This window comes from Sitophilus oryzae, unplaced genomic scaffold, assembly GCF_002938485.1.
Source record: "Sitophilus oryzae breed Bouriz unplaced genomic scaffold, Soryzae_2.0 scaffold_85_pilon_pilon, whole genome shotgun sequence".
Classification (NCBI taxonomy): domain Eukaryota; kingdom Metazoa; phylum Arthropoda; class Insecta; order Coleoptera; family Curculionidae; genus Sitophilus; species Sitophilus oryzae.
Window position 1 is genome coordinate 858,171 of NW_022147483.1, and position 20,500 is coordinate 878,670.

Here is a 20,500-nt window from a genome sequence, read left to right on the forward strand (position 1 = left end):
TATACACATATATTGAGATATTAAAACTGTATTTTAATAAAGTAGTGTTTAATAGTAGAAAGATGTATTAAATAGTCCCTATACTACTAAATTATAAGTCGGAGACTATTTAAAAATGACAAATTCTTTACAATTTGGCAACACCCATCAATCGCCGGGTCGCCTGTTCATTCTTTATTCTCTCGTAGTAGAGCCATAGTAGAGTAAAGCACGTGTCGTAAAACCTTGTTGTCACAGTTTCGCCATGGCTATTTTATTGTTTTTATTGGATGTTTTGATTTTGTATTTTTGGATTCGATTTTCTTAGTGTGTAGTGTCGGTTTAGTGTTTATTTTGATTACTTATTTTTAAAAACTATAAAACATGGTTCGTCAGTGCCAAATTTGTAAGAAATTGGACTATTTAAGTCCTGGAACAACATTCCACAGGTAAGTCAAATTTACTATTTTGGCGTCAGTGGCGTTGTAGAAAGGCGCTTATTTAGATAATAATTTAGTAAATTATAAACCCTGGAAAATCTGTATTTTTTATATTTATCATTTACGTAAAGGTTCTTACTAACCTCGTTATTAATATAACGAGTAGATACATTATTAAGTACATAAGAAGTAGACACATTATTTTCTTGGGCATTGGTTAATTTAATGCTTTTTTTTATGAAAAATGTGTTTCTTTTTATTCTAAAACCATCCTTAGAATCTAAAATAACATACAGGAATTCCAGAATGATATTCCATTATGAAACAACAATTTTTAAGGCTTATTATAAACTATAAACAATCGAGAAAGTCGAAAAAATTACAAGCTACCAAACATTTTAAAATACCAAACATTCCTTATTTTTTTTCAAGACTAAAATATTTTACAAACATTACTTTTTCCCTATAGTTTCACATCAGGTATAGAAATAACTACGTTTTTATGATAGGGTCACCATTATGATAACAAAAATGACGAACAATGGTCCAGAAATGTAAACAAGTACATATTTTTTGTAAATATTTTTCTTACCGCTTGCATTTTTGTCCATTATTATTTCACAAATTATACAGGGTTATGTAAACCAGGTAGATATTTCGTTTTTTTTATATTAAACAAAGATAAAATAAATATGCCATTTTAAAATTTATCCAGTACTTACCTAGAGTTTTTTCTTTTTTTTTCTCGACTGTTAATCTATTATTAATTTGTAATACCGTATGATCGAAAAAAACGGCGTCCAGTTGGCTTGGAAAAAACCATCGATACATACTCCATATAATTTTACATATAAAATGACAGCGATCTTCATTTCATAGCCATCGCTGACGCCGTTTTTTTTCGATTATAAGGTATAATTTTCATTTTTTCTTTTATAATGTAATATCACTTAAGTAATATCACATATAATCTGAAGATAGTTTTAGAATTAACCAAAACGTAAATCTTTAATAAAACAATCTGTTATTATTTGCCATATATGTATGTATCCAAGAAAATAATTTACATATTATTATTATATGTTTTACTGTTTTTTATCTTTATTTGAAACTCAGAAATGTTGCATTGGCTTTCTAAAAAAATGAACTTGTAAGTTTTTAAAATGCTTCGTTTCGGAGATACAGGGTGTAGAAGTTTCATTTTTATTTCGATTTTTTTCCAAATAATTTCTGAAGTGACGTCAATATTTGGACGAAAATTGGCGTTTGGGAGTTTTTTGACATGAAAAATTAGATTTAGATGTCAATTTGACTTTTACTAATAGGGGGCGCCACCTACATATTTTTTAAGTTATTTGAAGAGTAATACTTTTTGTCTGTATCTATATAAAACTACTGAGAAAAATTTACATTTCCAACGTTTTTTACTTAATAAGGTCTCTTGTTGACACTCGCCACAAGTATAGTTCTCAAGATATTTGGAAACGAATTAATCAATACATTCTTCATAAATTATTTGGAAAAAAGCGAAATAAAAATGAAATTTCTACACTCTGTATCTCTGAAACGAAGCATTTTAGGACATAAATTTATACTATTTTTTTTACTGATTTTATTTGCAGATTATGCTGCCAAAGTTTCCTGAATACAATTCCGACCACTCTGTATATCAAGATATCCCCCATTACGTACTAGTTTTTCTTAATAATTTTCTATACATTTTCCAACGCCAAGATGTACCAAGCGCATACAAATACATCAAGCTTCAAACAAGCTTGCACGTTGACAGTAATACCTACAGTAATATTGTATTATATTAATGTAATATTTTTGAACCAATGTTCAATATTACTGTAGTAATACTGTTTATACTCATGCCTTTTATATTTGTTTGAATTTGGTGCATATTTCCATTGAATAAAGTATAGTCACCATTACCATTATTATACTTACTCTATAATAAAGACAGTAACGAGTTAAATAAATGTAGTTTTCATTTTATTCACTTCCTAAAAGCTTGCTTTAATGGAACAGATTCCTGTTTTTTCTAATTTACATAATAAGACATCACTTTTACCGGAAAAAAAAATTAAACAATTATAAAGTTTTTTCTCTTTCTGTTCTATTATATCTATAGAATAGATCCTGTTTTGATTAATATTAGAGTTGTAAATGTTTGACTAAAATTAATATTTTATTAAATTAATAATTTATCATCAATTTCAAAAATTAAATAATTTCGATTATTAAAATTTCTTCTATAACACGTACTTTATTATTTTTATCGTTTTTAGACTCTAAGACGTATTTTTTCTAAGTCCTAAACTTTGCTTTATATTAAACTATTTTCTTTATCCTAAATCTTAATAATATAAAAAAGTTTAAATACGATATATTTTTAATTGAATTATAGCTTCATTAAAATTAAAAAAATACCCGCCTATGATACGGAGAGTGCAGGTGCACTGAAGAAACAAAAGACAGTGTTGCGTTGGGCGGCAGAGCCGTCAGGAAACGACCGTTACGACGGAGACAGCCTATCTATCGCTCGTGTCGCACTCGTTAGAGCCAAAAACAATAACACAACAATAACAAGACGTTGTCTGTCCGCATCTTCCAGCTATTTATGAATGAGATGCTCAGTCTATATTTTATTCTAAGTCTATGGTATGCGTAGTATCTGTGACTATTTGCAGCAAATAATCCCTTAAGGTCAGCTACCGGATCCACAGCTTTACCAAAATATAAAGCTTCAGAAACATTTCTTCATTTCTATGAGTTTGTATTAGGAGGCTTTAAAAGTCCTCCATAGTTTGTATTTTTTATTTGCTTCTTATAAAGCAGAGAAAAAGAGTCCTTTCAGAGGCCACGCCTTTAATACTTGTGTATTACTGGTTGCGTACCCTTATACAATATATTTATGTTATATCGTGGGTTTTCAAAGCAAAACACACGTCCAAAAACGAATAAATACATTTTTAATGAACTAATACAGCGCCATTATGGATTTAAAAAAAATAAAAGCAATTTAAAAATTAAACTAATAATTCTTAGAAGGTATAGTAGATTTTTCCTGGATATAGATCTATATTCTGGAAGAAATCTAATCAAATGATATAAATAAATTAAAATTAAAATAATTGGACTTAGTGTGTTTTGCTTGTAAACCGACGATATGACAAGTACGTTTAAATCTATGACTAAAGAATATAAGGACATGTCACATGTAACGCCCATATACGGACTGCAGCAGAATTTGTCACCTTAGACACCATTCTTTTGATGGCAAACAATGAGTCATCAGCTGGCCACCAGCGACCATTTTAGCGATTTTTAATAGTTTGTGTGCAGTGAACTTTGTATAAACTTTATTACAATGATGATTAGTTGTTCAGCTTTCAAGTGTAAAAGCAGCAGCGATAAGAAAGAGCCAGGAGTTACGGTTCATAGGTAAATAAACAGTCTACCCCACCTTTTTAGCTGTTTTCCACCGTTTTCTTATTGAATTCGATAATTATTTTTCTGATTTTATATGTACTTAATGTGTGCTATACGTCGATACTAGTTTTGTACCTTTTGTTAACATTTTAATACGTTTTTTTCGTAATTAATTAGTATGATACCAACGTATACACCATAGGCGTAGTCAACACAATTATCAAAAAATATAAATATCTCTTCAAAGAGCTAAGGTAAAAAAAAATATGTGCCACGGCACTGTTTGGTGACATGGTAACAATTTGCTCTCGGGTGTTATTTGTCCTTGAATTCTTTAGTCATTGGTTTAAATAAAATATACGGAGGGTACCGCTTAAATTCCTGTCCCGATATTGAAGGATGGCTATAGAATTTCAATGCATTTTCTACATAAGTCTATCCTTGTGTTGTAGGAGGTTTGATTAAACAAGGATGAACTTATGTCTTGAAACCATTCAGACTCGATTTTCTGCCCTTCAATACTGGGACGTAAATCCTCTCATTGCTCTTATGGGGAGGCCGTCGTATATTTTATTTAAACGTATTTGTTATATGACCACGTATACATAAGAGTATTTTTATAGTTGCCTATTTTTTACTTTTAAAATTATTTATCTTTCACAATGATTGTAATATTTTCTATTGCTTTTAAACAAAGATATCTATCAGAAATAAGCGTTCTGGGCCTAGATCATATATACTTACGTGGATACATCAACGTCATAAGTTTGGCATTACAAAATATGTCTCCAACATCACGACATGCCATTTTCAAACCTTCTTTATTGCACTTGTTGAAACGTTTAATAGGTTTGTCTTTTTCGAGGACCTTACTTTGCTCATGCGCATTAAAAGTTGCACGTATTTCCAAAATAATCACAATTTTATACGGTTTAAAAAGTACAAATTATACAGGGTGGGTCAAATTCGACGCTTTTAAATGGAAACACCCTTTTCTATAGGAGATAGGCAAAAACTAATATCGGTGTCTGGAGCTCAATTTTTGTCGAAAACATGATGGTGGAAACCGCATATCGATATCTGTTACCGTTTCGGAGCTACGGGGTGTTTTTCTAAAATATGCATTTTTAACAAATCGCTGTAACTTTTTTGCTGTGGAAAATTTTATATTTTTATGAAAACATTTCCAAAGCACCTTTATACGTAGAATTTAGTGGTTTAAGTATAATTTTTTAAAATGAATAATTTAAGAATTATCAACAGAAAATTTGATTTTTTATATGGGACACCCTGTATATTTTTAATTTATTGAAAATAATTTAAAATTACCTTTTCAAAAATATAACACACTGGATATTTTGCTCGATTCCTCTTCGAGATATAGAGTATAATAAAAATTCGCCCGCTTTAAATAAGTAGGCTTTGAACGGCACCGGCTGTAATACAAAAAAATTCTAGCTGTGAGCATCAGTTAAAACGAAAATAACATTTGCTATGAGAGATGCAGAATTTTATAACAATTTAAAATATATTTAACCAACATCAACACATTTAAACTATATCTAATAACAATAAAAATAAATAGCAAACCAAGACATGAGATTTTACTACAGGTGTTCGACATATCGACCGTCTTCTGTTATGGACAGACGGGGGTAGTGTATATACAGGGTGGAATAAGAAATGCAGGTAGATTCTGACTTAAAAAACTTACCGGAGCATTGAGGCAAGGGCAGGTACAATGGTGGATAGACCTGACGCTCTCCCTCGATACTGAGCGTCCAATTTTCAGTGTGGACGCCGGTGTGGTGGACGTTCTTCGCTCCAGAATGCCCCTGGTATTCGTTAAGGAGGAATATGGTGCCAGCTGGAAGGCATTGGATGATTGGGCGGTTTTTGAACATTTCTCGCGGAATTCATTAAACCAGTGGGGGTGAAAGATACCCTTTCATAACTGCTAAGTATTTCTAATTCTTGTCTAGATTATACGGAAGAATAAGAAACCTTTATTCTTCCGCAAATATATCCAAAGGATTAGATCCATGGGCACTAAGTCAGGCGGCCTCGGCGGCCAACGGCTGGGATCTTGGTTAGCTATCCAATTATTCTTGAAATTGGCTGCAAAAATTTGCTGATAACTTCAGCGTTCAAAGGCGGTGCGTCGTCTTGCTGGGAAAATATGTTTTCGAGTTCCATTAAGGACTTATCATCAATAAGGGGTCCAAAACCTACTAGTTAAAAGTGGCGAACTTTTAAAAATTCTGTATTTCGAAGGAGATTATAACAAAATATCAAGTGTGCTATATTTTTGAAAAGGTAATTTTAAGTTATTTTCAGTTAATTAAAAATTTAGAGGATGTCCCAAATAAAAAATCAATTTTTCTGTTGATAACTCTTAAATTATTAAGTTAAAAAAAAATACTAAAACCATTAAATTCTACGTAAAAAGGTGCTTTGGAAATGTTTTCAGAGAAATACAAAATTTTCCATAGCAAAAAAGTTACAACGATTTGTTAAAAATCAACATTTATGAAAAACACCCCGTAACTCCGAAACGCTAACAGATATTGATGTGCGGTTTTCATCATCATGTTTTTGATGAAAATTGAGTTCCAGACACCGATATTAGTTTTCGTCTATCTCCTATAGAAAAGGGTGTTTCCATCTAAAAGCGTCGAATTTGACCCACCCTGTACATTGTTATGGAAACCAACTTTTCATTGTCATTATATTGTCATAATCTTATTTCCATTGTGTAACTACACTTGTTTTTTGCGTTTTTTTTATTTTAAAAATTGCATTAATTACTCTTTTACCGATCGCTTTTATACAGGGTGTCCCAGAAATAAGTACAACTATTTTAAGGGGTGGTAGATCTCGATAAAAGAAACATATTTTCTCTTTCTTATTTTCACGTTTTTCAAATAAGTCCAAAATAACGGACTTATTTTACTTTGAAAATTTCCAAAGAAAAATGATTTTTTGGTCAAATTTTGAGTACCACTGGATCTTTTCGGGATTGCCTTATTTGTAAATTTAATCTACTACCTATGTTGCTATATTATCAAGAAATATGTTTAACTAAAAACAATTCCAAAATTTTTTTCTAAAAATTACGAATTTTCAAAAAAAAAAATTTTCGCGAAAAAAAACTCAGGAGTGTTTCTAGGGTTGAACTATACTACAAAATACTTGCACTTATTTCTGGGGCACCTTGTATAGCCAAGGATGCAAGTGTGTTCAGTGAGAAGTTAATTTTAAGTTTGTGTAATTATATTTCTATTTTTTTCGTTGGACTTTCTAAATACTCGTAAAAATGCCTAGAAAGTGTTTGGTGTGTGGAAGTTCTAGTATAAAGGTCTCCGAATTATCTTTTCATAGGCAAGTAAAGTATTCAGTTGTTCTTTTATTTATATTAAACCACATGCATACTTTCTGGTTAGATTTCCTAATATTGCTATTCGTACGGCGCGCGGCGTGGCTAAATGTATTTTTAGTTGTTCAAATATATGCATTTTAGAAATTAAATTTTTAAAATTAATGTTCAAATTTGGCGCGTGGACGATAGGTCCTCGACAAGGATAGATAGAGTAGAAGCATCGCGTGTGCAACAAAGTAAGAAGATAAATAGTAAGTCGTTGATATGTTTGCGACAGTTTCCATAGTGATTTACTTATCCATGTAAGTATATATGATCTAGGGTTCTGGATGTAATAAAATAGGGATCTAGGGTGTATAAATTGAAACACAAGCATTAATTTCTTTTACCTTTATTTTAAATATTATACCATACAGACAATAAAATAATATGTGCAGGATAAAAGATTTTTCATAGGAAAATCATACTCTCCGAACTTCCAAAAGTGCCGAAAAAGGAAATCTAGTTTACGCAACATTTCTAGACCCGATTTTCGGCACGTCTATCGAGGAAATTCTCGACAAAAATCAAAAGAAAACTATACCAACAGTACTGTATTCACGTGATATCGAAATAAAAAAGAAAAATCTATGGAGTTGTTTGTATCATATAGAGTATCATCTGTCTAGAGTTAGCACAAATCTCGGATAATATTGCATACTATAAGAGGCTATTCGTATCTTTTTTTTAAGTTTAGGTAAATGCTATATAATGTTTATATTTCAACTAACATCGAACTATATAATTATATTATTCTTGATTTAAATAGTATACGTTAAAATAAAGCTTTACCTGGTTTTTAGTCATCTTTTCTTCGAGGGGGAGATGATTATAATATATATAATCAATCAATAATAGTTTCTTAAAAATGCCAAATATAGGTATCGCACAATAATATTATTCTTATTATATTCGATCACTTTTTCTTTTTTGCTTCTTATTAAGTATATTATCAAAATAAAAACGAAAAAAAAGTACAATATATATTTTATACAAGGAGATATGAAAAAGAACTTGCCTTACAGGGGTACACCATGCGAAATCAAACGGGATTTTCTCCCTAAAACATAGATAGAACGACGCGACATGTCCAAAAATTTCACTTTTTTTTAGTATAAAATATGACATAAAGTGGTCAATTTTCACTTTTTTTGGAAGGCACTTACTACACACTTGTTTTTTGAACACATTTTAAGCCTAGTACGATAAAGAAACGAAAAATCTAAGTTAACGATACTTTCCGTAAAAATCTAAAAAATAATGCGACGTTGTCACGTTGACAAATTTTTCCGGATTTTTACGGAAAGTTTTTTATAAACTCATACAAGAACGAACCTAAACCGTGTCCGAGACTAGATACGAAAAAGTCTTCGCCAAAAAGAATTACGTCGAAAATTTCAAAGGCCCCGAGTATTTTTTGTTTCTTTTTTTATTCTTTTGAAACTCAAAAACGAACATCTGGCATAACCCTGGAGTAGGCAGGAAGGCATATTTTTTTAAATTTCATTTAAATCGTAATATAATCTTTTTCTTACTACATTTACAATGATTTATATAAATTTTGTACATTATTCTCATAACACTATTTTATTTCTAAACAAATCACAAAAATATGCTTTTTTCAAGTTTTTTTTATCATCGTGTATGTTTTTTTTCAAGTTTTCCTAAATGATAGTAATAATAAGTCGGCGCTAGACGATATTTATGACTATACAAAAAAAAGGTATCGTGACAGCTATATATAATAGGTCTAGGTTTTACATTTTTCTTCAAGTATACCGTTAGAATTTCGATTTACAGCCAAATAGATTTAAATTGTTTAAAGTAATGAAAAAAAAAACGTCTAATTTATTGATCGAAAATCCGGAAATTTTTGACAGATATTTCAAAGAGCCTAAAGCCACCTTGTGACTGATGGGATAGTTGGAGGACTACCAAAGCTACAATTTAAAATTATTTCCAAAAGGTACAGAGTGCCCCAAATAAATAAAAAAATATCAAAGTTGTATTTTTTTATTAACGCCCTGTCTATTATTACATTTTTAGTTTCTACGATTAAAATAAAGGTAAATTTAATTAAGGTTTACCGCACTTTAATTTTACCGTTTTTGAAATATTTATGATTTTGTGAAAATGCAGTAACAATAACCAAACCAAATTCTTCTGTTGCAATTATAAAAATAATACTACCTGTATACAGAGTGTCTACAAATTTATTTTAAATAATTACTAGCTTTAAACGCTAACGGTAATAACTTATTTAATTTAAATGGAACACCCTGTATATTTTACTAGAATCAGAAGCACAATTTAACTGTCTATCAAATTGTATTACACCATTTTTTACCTAATTCTTCAAGTTTTCTCAGAAAATACATTTTCTTATAATTTAGACCTCATATACCCATGGAATTTTGACATTTTAGATTATTCCATACAATTTATTTTTTTAATCACCGTTCTATCTCCAAAAATAAAAAAGTTAGAGTCAATTAAAAGTGGGAAAAAAATAAAACTAAAGCATTGTACATTTGAACTAAATGAGTCTGTATATTTAACGGACGATCAAAAAGTCTTATGATCGAGCTGGCTTTGGACATTGACAGTTTTTTTTGTGGTCATTCAATGCATGCTTGATTATACAGGGGTATCAAGAAGTTTCCAACGAATGGGAGAATTTTTATAGCATATCTTGTAAAATATTGTACCATTGTACCTTGGAATTTAATTAGGTCTAATTTATTTATAGTGACACTTGGCTGTCAGAAATACCTGTCAAAACTATAGTTTACTTATTTTACTCTACAGTATGTCCCCGGATTGTCTTTACAAGAGGAAACACTTTTTTATTATTGACAATTTGAGAAAAATGCATTCTTCATAAAAAAATTTGCTTGTTCTAAAATGGTTGAGCCCTAAAAATCAAAACGCGTTTCTATAGTAACGTAATTTCGTTTTTATTCTTTGACAGGTTGTTATTGATAGAATTTTCATTAACGCCATATTTTTTGCTGTTTTAAAATGTTAAAAAATTCATTTTTTTAAACATTTTAAAACAAAATTGTTAATAAAATTTATTTAGTTCAATTTTGAGGGTTATCGGAAAGTATGATATTTTAACAACAGCAATAAATAGGACGTTAAACAAAATTTTATCAATAACAATCTATCAAAGAATAATAACGAAATTATAATATAGAAAAAATTCAACCATATTTTCAGTTTTTTTTTAATTTTCTCTAAAACGGTATAGAAATTTGGAAAACCATTTTAGGGCAAGCAAAAATCTTTATGAATAATGCATTTTTCTCAAAATGTAAATAATAAAAAAAATGTTCCTCTTGTAAAAGACAATCCGGGGACATACTGTATACATTTTTTTGTTAGTCTAGAAACGGAAAAAAAAAGAAAACACGTATTAACCGAAAAAATTCCGGCATATTTTTTTTATCTGTTGTGTCTATATGAGCTCGATAGATAACTAATACGATAATAATAATAACTATTACTCTTATTATTACAATGGCGGCGATCGGGTACGACCGCCACCTTTAATAGTACATACAAGTCTTCAAAATTTAATATCAAGAGTACTAACTAGGAGCACACCCTTTTGTACATACACAACATCTAACTAGGGCTTATTTTTATCCTCTGCAATGTTTTCATCGAGGGTATTTTTTAGCTACATCGTAACATATTATAGTACATTTGGCAATACATAAAACGGGTATACTCGGGTAGGATATGGGCGAGGGTACTGTGGATGAACCAGGGACAGGAAAAAACATAAATAAAATTTAGTACGACCACTGAAATTAAACGTTTTTTTATTTTTCTGACAGTTAGTATTCAAAAATATATACAGGGTGCGTCACTATTTAGTAGTTTTTTTCAGTTTTATGGTAGCTAGAACCCCATAACCATAGGATACACCTAGGTAGTGATGATGCTATACCGGGTATTTCTTAAAAGTGGCTCACCTCTAAACTTTTTTATTTTTCCAGATAAAAAAACGATATTTCGTACGCTAGTATATGACATAAATCAGGATTGACTGACGTATTCAATTGTATTCGGTCACTTCCTGTTTCACCGGAAATGACTACAACTTTTGAATTGTAAATGACAACCTCGGTATTTTTTTACTTTATTCGATAGAAAATGACACCCTGAATAGAATGACACATTACACGTCAACTTTTGACATTTTCGCATATGGTTTATTTGAAATTATAACATTTATTATATATATTATAACAGATTTTTTAGATAAATATACTGAAAATAGTCTTCTATTTCAGATTTTGTCCTTGAATTGGGTATTTTATTTTTTGTGAAAGAGCCCATTTGATTTGAAATACCAAGTGTGTGGTATCAAATTATTTGTTATTCCAAATATTCGAGTCATCCTCGTTCCATTTGAAAAAATTGAGATATGATTAAAAATACGATTTGAGCATATTTTAACCGGCTAGAACAAGACACAAAAAAACATTAGACGATCAAATCTATTTTCCAAGGCTCGTTGATTAAAAATTAGTGTTTTTAACACAGCCATGGTACTCTAGATTGAAATTTAAAATACGATCCTTTAAAGAAAATGTCAAAAGTTGACATGTGATGTCATTCTATACAGAATGTCATTTTCTATCGAATAAAGTAAAAAAATACCGATGATATCATTTAAAAATCTAGAGTTATAGTAATTTCCGGTTAAACAGGAAGTGACCGAAAACAATTGAATACGTAAGTCAATCCTAATTTATGTCATATACTAACATACCAAATCCTCGTTTTTTTATCTGAAAAAATAAAAAAGTTATAGCGGTGAGCCACTTTGGAGAAACACCCGGTATACCTTCAAAAATGTTTAAATAGGTACTAATATAAACACTCTGTATCATTGAAATGAATCATTTTGGATACTACGTTGATACAGAACTTTATTTTTATTTTTTAAACTTCCTACTAAAATATGAAACACCCTGTATAAAATGGGATTGCCTATAATCTTTAACTTCAGTGGTTTGTTCTTATACAAGGCAGTTCAAAAAAATAGTCAAATATCTTGAAAAGAAAAAATCATCCTTTGAAATATCGTTAAAATACAGTAACATTGGAAAAAAACGGCGTGAAGTAGGCATGGAATTTTACATATAAAACGAAAGCGATATTCATTTGCCGGTTTTTTTTATCTCGATCGTATGGTAAATTTAAGTAAATGTTTTATTCTAAACAGCATTATTTTCAAAGTGCCTTGTATAAACATATATACAGTATGACCAATAAATCACAAGTTTTTATACATATTATGTTTATTACCTTGAAAAAATCAAACTTCCTGTAGCTTTGCGTGCACAAAGATATTGAGATACCCGTTATATGGAATATATCAGCATGAATTTAATGATAAATATATATTTTCTTGAGTCATACTGTATACATTTTTTCCAGAAAGTTTTACAAAAATTCTAGAGCCTTGATTAATACGATTTAACTTTTCATTAAATTTAATGATCTCTACATAAGATTTTGATTATTGTTAACTATGTACAGGGTGGCTCAAAATTTCCGTAAAACTTTCGTCGATATTAAAAAAAAATATGGAGAATAGTTTTGGGATTTGAGAATGTGATCATATGCGTTTCATTTTTCTATAGTATACAAGCTTACAAAACAAATACTAAAATACGAAAATAATTAAAAATAACGTTCTAAAAGTCTCTGACGCTTCCTAATAATTAATTAAAAACAAATTAATTAATTAATTAATAATTTACAACGATTAAAATATATAAGAGAGAAAAGAAAGAGAAACAAAATAAATAACACGTACGAAAATGAATGAGACCAGCAAATGAACGAGATTTAAAACAAAAAAAAATAAATACTGAAAATATTTAAAATGAACAAATAAAAAACACATCGAATCACTGACCTCGTTATATTAATAATAATAATAACTATAATAACGCGATCTAAAATGAACATATTTATTATTATGATATTTTAATTGTAGGTATGTATAAAAAAAGTTTTTTTTTTTAATTAGAATTACACTATTCAATAAATTATTGCACTGAAAAAAACAGTGGCCTACTACGTTATAGAAAAAAAAATAAAATAAACACAAAAAAATAGTTTTTTTGGAGGGGGTTGTGGCTGGGGCGCTAGGGGTTGTATTTATATTTAGGGGAAGGGGGTTAAAATTGGGAGAATTCACCCTATTATTATGTTTTTTTTGAAGTCGAAATATTTAATAACGTTATTGTGAATATACAGGGTGTTTCTTATGAGATGTTAATATTTAAAGAGGTGTGTTTCTTGGGCCTATTCTAAGCTTCTTAAATTTTGAGATACAGGGTGGTAAAATTTTCTAAAAAAAACTTTTTCATAATAACTCTGATGTTATAATAAATATCTTTATGAAATTTCATGCATCAAAATGCCTTTTTTGATGTACGAAAATTTTATTGTTGTATCTCTTAATTTAACAGTCACTGCATCAGATTTTTAGCGATTTGACCCTGAAGTAAAATGAACTAAAAAATCATGAAATTTTCCTAGAAAATTTCACGATCTTAAAGAAATTTTCAATTTTAAAGAATTCAATTTTAAAGAAAAAACTAAAGAGTTCCCAAATGTATCATTTCAGTGCAATAACTATGTAGTCAACATGTTTCTTTGAATTTTTGGTAAATGTTACTTTGAAAGATCTAAAAACGAATTGTGAAAGATTTTTTAAATTAATAAGTAAAGAAATAAAATTATTTTTTCGAAATTTCGGAGAAACGGTAAGAACCAGAAAAAAAAGTTCAAATAAAAGTTGTGGTGCGTCAGATTTTACATAGAAATGATCTCTATCCTTTATTTGCTCAGTTCAAAGTTAACTGACATAGGATGGCTAGAAGCTAGGGGATGACAGCAGAAATTTAAAAAAATATAAGTCGCTGTAAAGTTCGTATATTTAACATTTTTATTCAATTTGTTTAAAAAATTATAAATTTCAATTTAGATTGAAATTTATAATGATAAATATTTTTATAATAATAAAAATTTGAAAAAATATAAATAAAGTGTTTTTTTTCCAAATATCAGAGAAACGGTACGGACTTTGAAATAAATATTTTAATAAAACTTGTCTCCTAGCTTCTAGCCACCCTATCTCGTTTAATTTTGATTTGAAAAAAAAGAAAAGTATAGAGACCATTTTTATGAAAAATTGAACGATCTACAACTTTTATTTGAACATTTTTTTACCGTATCTCCAAAATTTCGAAAAGAACAAATTTATTTATTTATTTCACCCCTTCTTCGGGTGTGAATTTAAAAAAAACACAATTCGTTTTTAGATCTTTCAAAGTAACTAATTATATCAAAAATTCAAGTTTTTACCGAAACTTCGTATTTGAAGGCTTATTTTCTTGGACTGCAAGAGATCGTTTTTACGTAAAAAATGACGAAAATGTATATTTTAAAAGTTATTACTTCTCAAAACAGTTAAAAAAAATATGTAGGTGTAATATGCGTCAGTTCTACAAACTTGAAAATAATTTCCAGCAATTTCTCATAGCCTCTTTAGTTGTAAATATTTTTTTCCGCAGGCCCTACGATTAATACTTTCTGAGATACAGCCGAGAGCTATTCTTAGTGGGACACCCTGTACAGAAAAATATTTTTCTTAGAATAGGTCCAAGAGTCACACACAAGAATCCCATAAATATTAGCATATCATTAAAGAACACCATAGCCTCTAAAAATACAGCATTTTAATCAAATCAATTTCAAATTTCCCGCTTGAAACTGACAGAATTAATAGGGTGAATAGACTACAGGCAGGGGGGGTTACGGTATCAACGAGGGGAATGTCTCTATGCGCCCTCTACTGGCCTCTCTAGCCTATCGGCGACGCTCATTCGCCCCGGCACTCCGTCATCGGCTCCATCTTGATGGTGGCCATGGTGTCCTTGGGCCTGCTGGGCGGGGAGGAGTGGATCGGCTTGACCAGGTCGTCGATGTCCTCCTGGAAGAGGTTCTCCGGTCGGGGTGAGGCAAAGGATCGCGCCGGCTTGTACGTCATGCCGGACACGCCGATGCCCACGTCCATGCTGTTACCTATCAACGGGAAACACAGACATTTAGATATTTTTACCCAAAGACACCTGTTAAAGCCACTCGCATACTAAGGGTTGGCAAAGGTTGGTTTTGGGTCGAGATTTCCGTATGTAAGAAGAGTACAATGTGTTTATAATGTACTGAACAAAGACAAAACAGTAAAAACGTTGCCAAACGTATGAAATAAACCGAGAATCTAGGCATATTGCTAAGAGACGTGGAAGGGGATACAGCAGTGTTGCCAAAATTGAAAGATTTCCTTCAATATGTATGATTTTACAGTCATATTTCGTCGATTAAAGGACTGAAGGATTTTTATCGAAAAGAAGACAATATGAAGATTTCTGGCAGTTTTGCACTGTTGCTAGCATATTCTATTAATTTTAATTGTGTTTTTTAAACATTGTGAATGATCGTAAACTAAAAAGTATAAAGTGTAATTGAAACCACTAATTTATTCAACTAATTGCGAGGTTCTGAATGAAGCTTAAGACTTTTTACCCACCTATATGCATGTTGATGGCCGGCTCCATCGAACTGGACACGGTGAGGCCGAGCGGCGACGATATGGGACTGTCCATAGCGGACTCGGCGGGACTGATGCGCAGATCCTGTATGCTGCCCGCGGGGCTGCTCATGCTGCGCATCGACGCCATGTGACTCATGCTCATCGGCGGCGCGCCGTTGCTGGGCAGTGGTACGTTGCCACAATGGCCGGCTAGAGCCAGGGAGTTGACCAAACTAGCCACGGGGTTGGTATCGTGCGCTGAGCTCTGGTTGTGAGCGGCCGCGACCTAAAAAATTGTTATTATTAATTTAGTTATTACTAATTTCATTTTCTTTTCACTGTTATTTTAATTTACTATTTTTTATATATATTTATGGGTATTTGTGTACGTACCATGCTACACATTTGCTGTCGAAGACCTTGAGCTACGGCAGCCACTGCTGCTGCCGCAGCTGCCCCAGGGGAAACGTTGGGGTCTGCGCCGTTGGTACACGAATTGTTCTGGTAATTTTGGATCGTTACGCTGTCCTAAAATAACAAAAACAAAACACTTCTTATCGAAATTCTATATTCGTAACGTTAGGCATTTAACGAAACGTATAAAGGCTCTTAATTTCGTAGGATCATCTTAAGTTAAGCAAAAAATCTTATATCTTGACTTAAGATGAACCTAAACTAATCTTAAGTCATGACTTAGGCTGCATTTGAGTCCAGATTTAATATAGGCGTAAAAAATTTGAAATTAGTCGATTTGATGAATAAATTGGACACTTACGTGTATTCTGGGGTAAGATAAATGCTGCTCCTCTTTGATTTGATGCGAATCTCTGAAGACCACCGCTCTGATCACGCCTCTTATGTGCTCGTCAGGCCAGATTCCTAACAGTATTCTTTGAGGTCGACCTCTACCTTTTGGCCTCAAGTCTGTTGGTGTCAAAAAGAAAACTTGTTAGTTATCTCTACACTTTAATTTGATTTAATTATTTTTCGTTAAAAATAGCATAGTAAATAGATAATTTAAGATACTTAGATTATGTTTACTTCTACTGTTTTAGGAGATTATTATTTGAATTATAAGTATGTCTCACCTGAGCCTCCATCGGCTGAAGGTCCCAGCATGTTGTGCACCCTGTTGGCGTACAGCACAAAGGTTGGATAGGGTATGTCGTACTTTCTAGCTGCTTGTGACAGTGATAGGCCTTCTTTAAGAACGGAGAAAATCGCCTCGGCCATCGTCTCAGGTCGCCACGATTTCAGCGGACCTCTCTCGCGAAATCTCAAATTGTGGACCAGGCTCTGATTTGTGTTCCAGCACTTTTGCCACATGGACTGCAGTTGGTACTGGTAGCTGTCTGCTAGAAGGAAGCGAAAAAAAGAAAAAACAATATTAGATTTGGGCGATTTCCAAATAGAAGCTTAATTATACAGGGGAGTTGTAAATAAGTGCAAATATTTTGAGGGGTAGCATATTTAGACCCCAGAAACACGATTATGATTTTTTTTCGCAAACAAAACATTGAAAATTTGTAATTTTTTGAAAAAAAATTGATTTTTTTTTAGTTTTCGGTTAAAAAACATCATTTCTTGAAAACATGGTAACTGTAGATTAAATTTGGTTTTCAAAATTTAAGCAAAAATTTTTTTTTGGAAATTTTCAAACGTATTTCAGACTTGGTTATTTTGAACTTATTTGAAAAACGGTAAAAAGATAATTTCTTTCTCTTATCGAGATCTACCATCCCTGAAAATATTTGCACTTATTTAAGACTCACCCTGTATAAAAATGTGATTTTAGCGAGCTGAGATCAAAATTGGTTGAAAGATAATAACAAACCGTACGATGTGATCGATCACAGGTTTCGTTCCTGTGACATAAAAATAAAAAATAATTTTCTTATTGATACTGATATGTAAAGTGGTCAAGTATCAGAAAAAAAGAACAAAGAATAAATAATTTAAATCAAGTATAAGAAAACATAAAGTAGAAAAATTAATTTTTGATTAAAAAAAATTCAATTTATCTTTTCTTTCGCTCTGTAAAATATTCAAAAGAAAAATATATAAGGGTGAGTCTTAAGTAAGTGTATATACAGGGTGTCCCAGAAATAAGTGCAAGTATTTGAACTGGAAGTATAGTTCAGCTCCAGAAACACGCTATGAGGTTTTTTTCGAGAAAATCTTTTTTTTGAAAATTCCAAATTTTTTGAAAATTTTTTTGGAATTTTTTTTTAGTTTTTAGTTAAAAAACATAATTTCTTTATAATATTGCAATATAGGTATTAGATTCTTGCCATGAACTTTGGTACGGCTGATGTCAAGGATGGAGAGCTGGCCTCTGTGGAGCCGTGTCAGATACTGGCTTTTGTTAAAGCCTTGAGACTGTGTGATGAGTTATAACTCGTTATAACTCAAGAAAGGGGAACACACAATAGATCTTTAAGGTCGCGGTGACTAACTTCCCTCCTAAGCATTCTACATTCTACATAGGTATTAGATTAAATTATCAGAAAGAAAATCCAGAAAAGTTCCAGTGGTTCTTAAAACTTTAGCAAAAAATTATTTCTTTTGGAAATTTTCAAAGTAAAATAACTCCGTTATTTTGGACTTTGAAAAACGATAAAGAGAAAATATGTTTCTTTTATCGAGATCTACCACCACTTAAAATACTTGTACTTATTTCTGGGACACCCTGTATATTTAGGTGTGATATATTTCGATGCCAGGAACACGTCTATTTTTTGCATTTTTTTTTTAATTTTGTATATTTTATTTTTTTTTTATTTTTCATTTAGAAAACAAAATATCTTGATAATATGGCAACAAAGATAGTAAATTATATTTAGGGAACGAAAAAATCCAGTGGTTCTCAAAATTTAAGGAAAAAATATATATTTTGTAAAATTTTCAAAGTAAAATAACTATGTATTTAGCACTTATTTGAAAAACGGTAAAAAGGTTTCTTTTGTCGAGATCTACCAGCCCTGAAAATATGTACACTTGACTAAGACTCACCCTGTATATGCAGGATTTTTTCTAACTAACGTAAATATCATATAATGGAAAAATAAACGACGTCAAAGACGGGCTGGGAAATGACAACCGATGATAATTTTGGCGGGGTCAAGCCCTGGATGTCTTGGCCCTTTCTCTTCTTTATTTTTCGCTGGCGACTGCCAGCTGGCCTTAAAAAGGTTGTATTTTAATATTATACTGAGTAAAAATTATTATAAATGGTGTAGTTTAAAATTTCAGAAAAAAAAATTATTTAATAGATTTCGGTGTGTTTTTCTATAATTAGATGTCAATTTTTAGCAAATGACGTCTGGACATTGACCTCGCCAAAATGTTCTTTCATTGTTATGCCCTAGCCATTTTAGCGCTTTTTTTCGATCATACAGTATATTGTATACTGTGGCATAAACAAAATTGTTTATTTAAAAACTGTTACGCTGTATATTAAGATTGAGAAAAATTAAAAAAAAAATTATAGGTTACTTAGAAAACATCCTGTACAACGTATTATTGAGACATTCCGCTGTCAAATAAATTAGTTATATTTAAAATTGTTTCTTTGCATCAAAGGAGCACGGTAAAGGACACAGAAGAAAAACTTAAATAAATAAATCCCTGTTGCTACACATATTTCTATAGATCTCTATTTTTACAATAAAATCGTTTATTGTTACACACTAGCCAGGAGGTGTTATTACAAATAAACGTCTGACTTTTAATTAAAACAAAATAACAGAAAAAAAACATCGATCATAGGAAATTATAGATTATTTGTTGTATATACCGTATAATAAATTATACTTAATAATATACCGTCTGTCTGTAGGAAAGTATGTGTTTCAACAGCGATACTACAATTTATAAATACAGTTTAAATAAATAAATAAAAATAAGTTTATATATTACCGTGAGTTGGATATAAAATATATAAAACCTAAAAAAAAATAAAAAGGGAGAAACTTATTAGATTTATAGTGAATATGTGTGTAATGTGTAATGTACGGAGTGTCAATTTATTCTTTTTTTTTATGATTATAAGAATAATTTTATATGTAAAATTATATTAAGGGAGGAATGTCATCGATGTTCATTTCCAAGCCAACTGGACTCCTTTTTTTTTCGATGATACTGTACCTATAATTTGTTGTTTCCATTTTTTTTATATACAGGATGGCCCAGAAATAAGTGCAAGTATTTTAACTGGCAGTATAGTTCGTTCAACCCCCCAGAAACACGCCTATGAGGTTTTTTTCGCGATTTTTTTGAAAAAAATTTTGGAATTTTTTTTAGTTTTTAGTTAAAAAACTTAATTTCTTGATAATATGGCAACATAGGTAGTACATTAAATTTACAAGAAAGAAAATCCCGAAAAAATCCAGTGGTTCTCAAAATTTTAGCAAAAAAATAATTTTTTTTTTGAAATTTTCAAAGTAAAACATAACTCCGTTATTTTGGACTTACTTGAAAAACGATAAAGAGAAAATATGTTTCTTTTATCGAGATCTACCACCTCTTAAAATACTTGCACTTATTTCTGGGACACCCTGTATAATATTTATTTGTTTCTGTATCAATAACTCAGCTTGC

At 30.8% G+C, this 20,500-nt stretch overlaps 1 protein-coding gene and 1 long non-coding RNA gene across 7 annotated transcripts in view; one reads left to right on the top strand and one right to left on the bottom strand.

Moving 5' to 3' along the window:
• Positions 1–346: 346 nt before the first annotated feature.
• Positions 347–2,400, top strand: LOC115890199. The gene is made up of 2 exons (XR_004051596.1): positions 347–428; positions 2,042–2,400. It is a non-coding gene; the product is annotated as an uncharacterized LOC115890199 (long non-coding RNA).
• A 12,497-nt stretch (positions 2,401–14,897) lies between these two features.
• LOC115890223 (protein bric-a-brac 1-like) overlaps positions 14,898–20,500 on the bottom strand; it is a 506,239-nt gene continuing 500,636 nt past the window's right edge. For 4 of the 6 annotated variants that reach the window (XM_030910400.1, XM_030910399.1, XM_030910402.1 and 1 more), the window contains 5 exons: positions 16,990–17,256; positions 16,677–16,825; positions 16,295–16,429; positions 15,899–16,187; positions 14,898–15,393 (listed from right to left, as the gene is read on the bottom strand). In XM_030910400.1, the coding sequence (XP_030766260.1) occupies positions 15,191–15,393; positions 15,899–16,187; positions 16,295–16,429; positions 16,677–16,825; positions 16,990–17,256 (1,043 nt within the window). In that variant the 3' untranslated portion in view covers positions 14,898–15,190. The remainder of the gene's footprint in view (positions 15,394–15,898; positions 16,188–16,294; positions 16,430–16,676; positions 16,826–16,989; positions 17,257–20,500) is intronic. The other 2 variants (XM_030910403.1, XM_030910401.1) reach the window with 1 other exon arrangement.